A 10,592-nucleotide genomic window follows, 5' to 3' on the forward strand; every position below is an offset into this window, starting at 1 on the left:
AGTTTTCAACTCATATTACTTATATTACTTAAGATTTCAAAAATTTGAGTTACAATCTGAAATCACAAGGATATTTGTCGTTATCTACTATGCTTACAAGTTCCGATTTTGATGTGATTGTAAAAATTTTAGGTAAATCCAAAACTCTAACTAAACATATACGAGTATTATATTTATCATTAATGTTTACTATAATTTAGCTTCGATCATCGGTAGACTTTAACCACAATTTATTTGATACTCATCAATCATGTATGAGGCATATTCCAATTTATTTATAATACAATCTATATAGCTAACGTACATACGGGTACTAGGACTAGTAAACTAATAAAGTACACTTTAAAATCCATTAAAAAAAAACAAAAAAAAAAACAACTAACAGAGTTAAATTTATATTTAGTGATGGGCTTGACCCAAGTTCATATTGGGCTGCTATTTGATCCTCGGGCCCCAATTAGAAACGTAGAAAGTCAATTATATTAAATGGGTTAAAGCACAAGCCTTTTGAAAGCCATATATTCCGGACTTCCGGTCATACACCACCTTAATTGGCAATGATGGCATCCCGAATGTCTATTGTTGTTTTATCGCTTGTTTCAATTTTTAAGCAGCTTATATATCAAATCATAGTGTTAATAGGAATAAAAGAAAATACTATATATCAATCTATCATGATTAACATCTATTGTTATGATCTATCATCCGGCAAACCATTGAGTAAACTGGGTAAATATATAATATATCATCTACCATAAAAATTTAATTTCTATAAATATATAAGGTGTCGAACTGTCAAAGGCAACCCTGACTACAAAAGTTGAAAAAGTAACATTGACTACAAAAGATGAAAAATTAGGAACTACTGTAAATACTCATTCTTTCTATCTATGTTGAATTTCGTATGAAACTTCGTGTCGCGATTCGACAGCAAGAGTTCTAGCATACGTTGTCTTTACCGGACCGGCGCTAGAGATCTCCCTCGAAGTAGAAATGTCTATTTCAAATACCCAATGCGGGAAAACCCCCTAGTAATCTGCCCGAAGGCACGACGATTAATAAGGGTAAACGCTGACCTCTCAGACTTGAACCTGAGTATACCGAAGTCAAGCCCTTTTAGAATGACTACCTTTATTTCAAAGTTGGTGGAATGGAGATTCGAACCTGAGACTTATAGTTCATCAGGGGAACTTTAAACCACTACACCAACTCATCATTGATTACTACCTATGTATTTGCTCGATCTTAGTTTTGAAAAGATTATTCAGATAATCGCATATTCGAAATTTTAGATGGCCAAATCCATTGTCCGGAATTTCGGAAATCTGTTTTCGAACACCCTATTCTCTTAGTTTTTATTTAATCAAAGTTTGCAAAATCCTTATTTTAAAAACCAAACTAGATTATTGGCCGCATAATACGTGGAAAACATGTATAATTAATGACGTGTTAAATTGAAGCGAGGTCAAATTTGATGATATATCGATTTAAAGTGAATAATGTCCTCACACTAACATTACGCATTGTTTATTTAAACATTTAAAGTATTGAGTGGCCTATTCATCATTTCAAAAGTTTATGCTAGTTATTTAATAAGAAAAAAGAAGAATAGTGTAAAAGTACAACATACAATCTTCACAAAATTTATATTCATCGAACAAGAATAAAAATTTAGCCTGTATGAAAGAGTTGAGATGTAACCCAAATGTAAAAAAAACTGATTTAATTAAAAAGAATGCAAAACTAATAAGTCAAATACCTCTTTTCTTCGTTTCCTCCAAACACCATTAGTCGATCACTCCTTAGTTGGTTTTTTTCTTTTTTTTTTTGTTCTCACTCTCCGATTGGGCTGGTATTCTCCTTTTCCACGCACAGATTAATGCACCTAACTCCTGTTTCATTCATACCATATCAATTATCTATATGGTTGATAGGCTCTGACAATATGTTAATAAATTATTTTGATTACTGCAAATTGTAATATAAGTTATACATTGTACTTTTTATTTAATCTAGAATATTGTTACGAAAGTCCATGCCTAAAGAAAATCAAGAAAGTCAAATGAATCTATTGATTAGTATAAGTTTAGGATAGAACTTCAAGAAAATGATGGAACACATCAAGCATGTTATATTAAAAATAATTACTCCGTATTATTTGTACTCAGTACTTACCTTAGCATTAGCGGAAAATTGAATGAGATAATTCAGCATTTGGGTTTCATTGGTCATTAGATATATATACGAGGGTTGGTGTCTGCGCGTTGCGGCGGTTAAACGGTGATGATAATATAAAACAGTGAAGGAGGAATCGATATGCGTGTGTGTAAATAGAAAGAAGACAAAAAAGTGATTGTGTGTTAAATCTTGGTAGAGTGTTTGTCTGATTGTGTTTATAGATATAGAATTAGAGGTAATGTGTAAATTATGAATAATATGGGAATATTGAAAAGATTGCTGAAATTCCTAAAATAGAGAGTTCAATATGTTTTATAAGTGATTATAGATATGTATTGGCACTGTGTATCCGTGTAGTGAAATTCACTCATATATTTTATTTTGTACAAATTAATCGTTAAATTTTTATGGAGAAATAGTCGAGATACCATGATCGGTTATGAAATGGAGTCTGATGGTGAAGGAGATCAACAGGTCCACGATACATAGATGGGTCAAATGCAAGTATGCAGCTAAAGGGTTAATTTTTGTTTTTCTTTTTTTTTGAAAGGTAACTAAAGGATTAACTTAACTTTAAAATAAATGTATGAGACTAAAAAGATGTTTAAACTAAAAGGTACTGTATATATTATACATTTTTATTTTTCTTGCGACAAACTTTTATAGAAACTAACAAAATCCTATCAATTTTGTAAGATTCTTGTAACACCCAACATTTAAAAATAAGGATTTTCAAAAAACTTTTGCCTAACGGCGTCAAAGAAAGCGGAATTAAACTTTAAAAGTCCAAACCAGCAAAATCTGTTTGGTTTATTCGTTAAATGGTGTTACTAGCCATATCATCAAAATAAGTCTAAATGGAAATCCATCGGTTGCCTAACATTAAACAACCGAGCATAACGTACATGAATACAAGTCATTATTATCTAAACAATAAGCAAATGTCTAAAGCGAGCAGCCACTATGGGTAAACTATAACCAGCTTCAAGATCATCTACCCATGCCTCACATCTTCTCACATCTACCTGCTCACTATTGTTGGACTTGAGGGCACAACACATTTTAAAAGATCAAGTGTTAGCTAACGAATTAGCTAAGTAAGATAACACATAAGTTATGAAACGTTTGTCCATTTAAAACATTATATAAAAGTCATATTAATTCGTTAAGGCACATATCCTCAAACATATCATCACACCTACATATCATATCATCAACATCATTCATATTAGGATGGGTCATCCTAAATGTGCCTAGTCATCTTTTGCATCATCACATATCACATTTGAACATCTTTATAATTGTGACAAAAGTCACGCATCTCATATAACATATGCATCTCGTTAAGTGTGACATAAGTCGCACCCGACTAGATGAACCACCATTCAGTAGTACATCAATGTCGTTAAGGAATGACAAGCCAATCCAGGAGTAATCCGTATGTTCAAAGACATTGGTGGTTAATCACGCCACCCGGAGATACTCAAACCACGTAATTATGTTGCAAGGAGCCACCCAAGCAACCATATACGCACCCGCCGGGCAAGGGCAAGTACGGGTTAAGCTTAACACTTTCATATCATATACGAGCTCGGTTTACATCACATATAGTTTAGGTGTCCACGTTACCTAAACATCATCACATATCATCTTTTTTACGTTTGGGCCCTTAAACGTGCACGTGTCATGACAACTTAACAAGTCTAGTGAACTAGATGAATAAGCCATGTAGTCATGCACACTTTACATATCATCAACATATAACACATTTCACTTCATCTCAAGACATTACATAGCATTTCATAGCATATCATTACATCGCATGCATTGTTACATAACGTACATCATCATATATCATTGTATATCGTATATCATTACAACATTGCATATCATTTATCATCATAGATCGTACATCATTTCATATCATCTATCATCTCATGTCATATATCGTTGCAAAACACCTATTATCTCATATCATATTTCATTTCATCTATTAAGCATACATAGCATCTCATATTAGTACATATCATTGGGATAGCATTTCAGGCTTCAATATGCATCTACATAGCCCATATCACCTCCCGTATAATCCCGAATACACATAATCAAACAAGATACCATTTGGGGAAGTTATTATATGAAAACTATGTTTTTGTTGAACCCTCAGCGTGTCAAAGTAGTGTATCTTACCTCGTAGAAGCACACAACAAATGATAACGTAAGTTACCGAGCTTTGCAAGTATTCCCGACTACCTATAATCATTAAACGACATAATGAGATAATAAATACCCACTCACTTATGGTCATGACTCACGTCTAAATACCTATAAATATGACTCATGACAATGCTTGATGCATCGGACATTCGATTAATACTTTAAAGCTTACATAACTCGACAAAACTCGGGATACACTCACTAAATTTACCTTTCTGGAAACTTGACATTACAATCATCTTTCAAAAACATTTCCATTAGAAAGTAGACTTTCTCACGATTCCGTGGATATCTTATTTGTCAAAAACGGAGTTACGGTTCAAAAGTTATGGCCATTTGAAAATTCCGTCGCTATTGCGTCGCAACTACCAAGTTGCATCGCAGCTATGTGTCACTGGTTTTCAGTTGCGCCGCAGCTTAGTAGCTGTGCCACAGCTAGCCCCGATTTTGCACAAACCTCATTGTTTAACCTCCAAAATTTAACCAAACACACCCCAAACGACCTTAAACCTTATGAACGACTTTTAACCCTCAAAATTCATCATTTTAAGACTCTAATGATGTCATGAAAACAACCTTAACATCCAATTGATTTGCAACACAACAACAATCATTTTAGGTTACCGAATTGATTAAAACTCACGTTTTTTACTCCAATCAACCCTCTAAAGACCTAGATCAGTTATGAATCGAATCAAGGGATTGAAAGGACATGAAATCAATGTTATTATACCTGGGATACCTGGAGATTATAAAGAGAATGTAAAAACTTGATCAAAACACTCTCGAATCAACCAAACGAAGATGAAATCGAACAAGGAATTGATTATGGCAATGGGGAATGGTTAGGGCTCAAAGAGAAAAGGATAATATGAGTAATTAGAAGCTAATGGCCTACTCCAAGACCCTAATCCCGTTTTTTTAGTTTCCACCTATGTCAAAACTAGTCCTTAGGCTTCCTTATGACTCATATTTAGCTCAAAACACCTATTGGGAATACTTACTAACACTTTAATCACAATTAATCACCTTAAACAAATTAACACATGAATCATTAAGGCTTTAAAACTTACACATAATGCACATTAATCACACATAAACATTAAATCTCTTAGAGACTTAACGGACACGTTGTGTTGACTTAACGACTCAAGTCAACCGTTAATTAAAAGTTCGGGATGTTACAATTCTAAAATGAGAAATTACATATTACGAGTAATATTTTTGACATATCATTAATGCATCTGATTATTTTATCTTTACTTCTAATCAGAAAAAAAATATCGTAGGTTCAAAATCATCTTTTAACCAACATGAAATCTCAAATTTTTAATCATATTATACACTTTAATATACGAGCATAATGCCCGCGCGTTACGGCGGTGAAATAATTGGGGTGATAGGTCATAGGAGGTGATAAGTCATAGAGTGTGATAGTTAGATGTCTTAGCTGTACGGGCTCTGCTCTCGGATTTAAAATTTTGTCGAAAGTATATCGAATGACCTCTCTAATGAAAACACATGAAATTTTAAGAACACCTAAACAATTTTTATAATTTATTGGTATACGGATTTTGAAACAAAAGATTTTGAATGCATTAGAGGAATAAAATGATTTATGGATGAGAGAGAAAAAATGAATAGTTGAGATAAGAGAGATGAAAATGAGTTGTTTAAATTTAAGGGTATTTTAGGTATATTAGGTAGAGATGTTTAAATTAATAAATAAAGAATAAAGGTAATTTAGGTAGTTCAAATCATCTTTTCTTTAAAAAAAAAATACACAAAATGCTTTATACACATTAACATATAACATTCCCACTGTTAAAATCAATAAGTATATTACCTTACCCATTTTTATCGAGACTCATTGAGTATAAAGTTAGCCTAACTTAGGGTGTTAGTAATGGATGGATTATGAGTGAGTGGTCATCGTGGTGTTACCACTCAACACCGTCGCCTTCAACTTAAAATGGATCATGGTGATGGTTTGCGTGGTGTGACCACCTAATTGATATTCCAAAAGCTCCGAATTCGAGGCAATGCAACTGCTAGATTGGCTAGTTTGACTAGCATTTGTTTAAATAAAATAAAAAGGTAATGAGTAGTGAAGTAAGTGGTTAAATGCCAACAAAATTTGATTGAGTGATGGGTAAATAATGAATAAGTAGTGAAGTGAGATGGCATAATGTAAATGATTAAAAGTGAGTGGTGGGAGAATACATGGGATGAACCAATGTTAAGAATTGCACGAGTATGATTTACTTGCATTTTAAATAAATAAAAATAAAGAGGTCATTAGCAGTCACCGACCTATACTCGCCAACAACATAGATTTAGTCAACGAGCGACATACCTACGTGTATTTATAGTCCAGTTTAACCTCACTAAGTCGTTCACGTGTCACCCTCACCCGCTTGTCAATTTAACTTCACTCTCTCACTCAACAAGTAAAACCTCACAAGTCACCACACTGGGTTCAGCTCACCACCACCACCACCTGTGCGACAAGAAGCTGATACACCACATAACCTCTATCTCTATTCCTATATCTATATATTTACATTAAAAATATAATAAAAATAAAACAGAATGTCTACACTACTTCCACCACCGTTACCTGATTTTCCGACGGCGCTACCACCACCTGCACCACCGCACAACCACCATCATCACCACGGATCCACCGTTCTACATTCAGTTATCGCCGGAGTACTAGTGTTTGTGCTATTTATAATATCCGCAATCGCATACAGAAAACTCTCACGGAAACGTACGGTTCCGGCGGATCTGAAGTCTCCGCCGCCGCAGCCGCAGAAACAAGTACAACAGTACTCATACAACGTCCTCCGGCGTGCCACGTCAGCATTCTCCACTTCTAATCGGTTAGGACAAGGCGGTTTTGGTTCCGTATATAAAGGCGTACTTCCTTCCGGTAAGGAAATCGCCGTTAAAGTTATGAGCGGTTCCGGATCGTTGCAAGGAGAGCGTGAGTTTCATAACGAGTTATCGTTAGCCACGCGGATAAGCGACGCGTGTGGTCCACGCGCCAATGTGATTTCGTTATTAGGATTTTGTTCCTATCAGAACCGGCGGAAAAAGAGGAAGATGCTGATTGTATATGAATATATGCAGAATGGAAGCGTACAAGATGCGTTGTTATATCGTAAGTGTGTAGAACTTATGGATTGGCGTGTTAGATATATGATATTGTTAGATGTAGCTAAAGGTGTTGAGTTTTTGCATTTTTCATGTGATCCGCCTATTGTTCATTGTGATATTAAGCCTTCTAATGTGTTGTTAGATTGTAATTTTAATGCGAAAATTGCGGATTTCGGTTTGGCTAAAGTTTTAGGTTTGGATGAGATTGAGAGTTTTATTGAGTGTGGTGAAGAAGAAGAAGAAGAAGGGGATCTGGTAACCGACAATGTTCATAATAATACCAATAATGATAATGATGTTGAGAGAAAAAGTGAGAATCTTGGTGATTGTAGAGAGGAAAATAGGTCTGAAGAGACTGAGAGTGTGGTAACAGGGGAGGTGGTTGTGAATGTGGATGTGGTGTCGCCGGAGAGTTGTCGTGTTATGGTTGTGGACCCGGAGGCTTCGCCGAGTGAGTATTTGGAAAGGACAAGTTTTTCAGATCAGGTTAGTGTTGAGAGTAGTAATAGGAGGTTTTTGGGGAAGAAGAAGAGTGTTGGTGGTTCAGGGAGAGATTGGTGGTGGAAACAGGATACCTGCGGTAGTGATTCAGGGAGAGTGAAGGATTATGTAATGGAGTGGATTGGAAGTGAGATTAAAAAAGAGAGACCTAAAAAAAGCTGGCTTACTACAACGGAACCAGTATCGAGTGAGCTAGCGGCAGAGGATAGTAATGTAAATGCACAGCCGAAAAGGGTGAAGAAGAAATTGGAGACAGAGAAAAAGAATCGGAAGCCTAGGGAATGGTGGAAGGAGGAATTTTGTGATGAATTAGTTAAGAAGAAGAAGAAGAAAAGAAGGGGAAGCAACACCGGAGAAATGTGGTGGCAACGAGATGAAGAGTTTGTGCCACAAAAGAAAAAGAGTAAGAGTAGTAGTAAAGGAAGTATCGATTGGTGGATAGACGGGTTGAGTGGTGAGTTTCGGCATAGGAGAAGAAATAGCCAAGAATGTCCGCCGAGCGGTGAAATCCCTAAAAGTGGTGGTATTAGTAGCACTCCCAGTATGAGGGGAACTGTTTGTTATATTGCCCCTGAGAAATGCGATGGTGGGATTCTCTCTGAGAAGAGCGATGTGTATAGTTACGGTGTTTTGCTATTGGTTTTGGTTTCTGGTAGAAGGCCATTGCAAGTAACGGCGTCCCCTATGTCTGAATTCGAAAGGGCTAATCTTATATCATGGGCCAGGCAGCTAGCACGTAATGGGAAGCTATTAGATCTTGTCGATCCTAAGATTCATTCACTAGATCAAAAACAAGCAATGCTCTGTATCACAACTGCACTGTTATGTTTGCAACGATCGCCTGCCAAGCGTCCTACAATGAGAGAAATTGTCGGTATGTTGTCAGGCGAGGCCGAGCCGCCTCATTTGCCTTTCGAGTTTTCTCCATCACCACCAACAAATATCCCTTTCAAGTCCCGGAGAAAGCCTCGGTGAGTTCACCAGTATTTGTTATTCCAGTGGCATTGTTTGTAAAGCATGATTCTTCTTTGTTTTGTGTTTAAACAAAAAGGAAAAAAAGGAAATAAAATTAAAAAGAAACAAAGTACATAGGTTGCTTCAATCGCAAAACTCATTTTTCCATGAAAGTGATATTTCAGTTTCGTAACATGTTCTGTAATTCTCATACGTTCCTTGCATTTTTTTACAAGTAAACTATCATGCAAACGCCATTTTAGCCCGATTTCATCACTGTCTCATCGACCTCGTTAATGGCTTAACGCACCGAAAATACAGATTGTCTACAAATTCATTAAAAAAAGATGGAGAAAAAGCAAAACAGTAAGGACATTTGGTATGGTCTACTACTACATAATTGCACTTTTAACTTTTAGGAGAGAGTGAGTTATGATTTGTGACCCAAACTTTCTTTCTCGAGTGTGGATGATGCCCTGCCTGCCCTCCCCCACAAGTTGTTGAATTTGAGGGAATCCCAGGCATATAAAGTTTATAAAGCAAGTACTGATAGATGTCCAATGAACATGTCTATGACTTTCATTTATTTTTCCCTAGTGGTTACTTATTTAATTTCCATGAATAACATGAGCTACACTTTTTCGCTTTTCTCCCCTTTGAATAACATGAGTACACTTAAACTTTTTATGCTTTGAGAAATTTTAGGGACCCATATGTCACATTTGCCCTTTTTCTAAGCGTTTTGAGTAGAGGCAACAATACATACAGTGCACTATGTTCCAAAGCAATAAACAAAAATCAAAAGCAAACAAGGGCTTTACTCGTTAAAAGCACATGTCCCAAATTTTCACAAAAAGAGAGGTGGAATATTTATTTGACTTCAATCAATCAATATCAAAATGGTAAAATATTGGTTAACTCGGAGATGTTCAGAAATTGGAATCAATTATTCAGTGTAATATGTATTCTACTGAATAGTTGGGAATTTGGGACAAATGAATAATCCTTATTTATACAAACCTTAACACAGCTATTCGGTCCTTCCAGTCTTCCAGACTTAAGACTCATAGGAGTAGCCCTTCCTAGGAATGCCCTCCGTCCAATACAAGTTCGCCACGTGTCCTCCAATCATTAGGAGAGGCATTCCCCCATTCCCTTAGGGTGGAGTAATGCCTCTAGGGACATTCATTTTATTATTTTTATAAACATAAAGTTGATTTAAAAAAAAAAAAACAAAAATAAGGTTGCTTTTTTATGTGTTCGATGCAATATTCACACAAAAGTCCGAAACTGCGGACCATGTGCAGGCTTAAACAAAATACCAAACGCCTTCCCTTCACGTTCGAAATCAGCAGCCTTCGCTTTTGTATTGGGTGGAACGCCTCCGGAACGCCCCTTGGGACCGAGATCAGGCGTTCCGAACGGTTTTCAAGACAAGTAACGGGCTACTCCTCTCAGTCTAATGAATTTGGGGTGCTGATAAAGCCAGAAGCAAAGTTCAAGATGTGAACGTAATTGTTACGGCTTTTGGATGTCCTTATGTTCTCACTGTTATAGACCACTCGTTTTATCACCCCTTA

The 10,592-nt window shown here is 36.0% G+C and overlaps 1 protein-coding gene across 1 annotated transcript; it reads left to right on the top strand.

Annotated features, from left to right (window-relative positions):
- Positions 1–6,811: 6,811 nt before the first annotated feature.
- On the top strand, positions 6,812–9,205 carry LOC122593542 (receptor-like serine/threonine-protein kinase At2g45590). The gene has a single exon (XM_043765964.1). The coding sequence runs from the start codon at positions 6,988–6,990 to the stop codon at positions 9,031–9,033; it is 2,046 nt and encodes a 681-aa protein (XP_043621899.1). The 5' UTR covers positions 6,812–6,987; the 3' UTR covers positions 9,034–9,205.
- The last annotated feature ends 1,387 nt before the right edge of the window (positions 9,206–10,592 follow it).

This window comes from Erigeron canadensis, chromosome 3, assembly GCF_010389155.1.
Source record: "Erigeron canadensis isolate Cc75 chromosome 3, C_canadensis_v1, whole genome shotgun sequence".
Lineage (NCBI taxonomy): Eukaryota > Viridiplantae > Streptophyta > Magnoliopsida > Asterales > Asteraceae > Erigeron > Erigeron canadensis.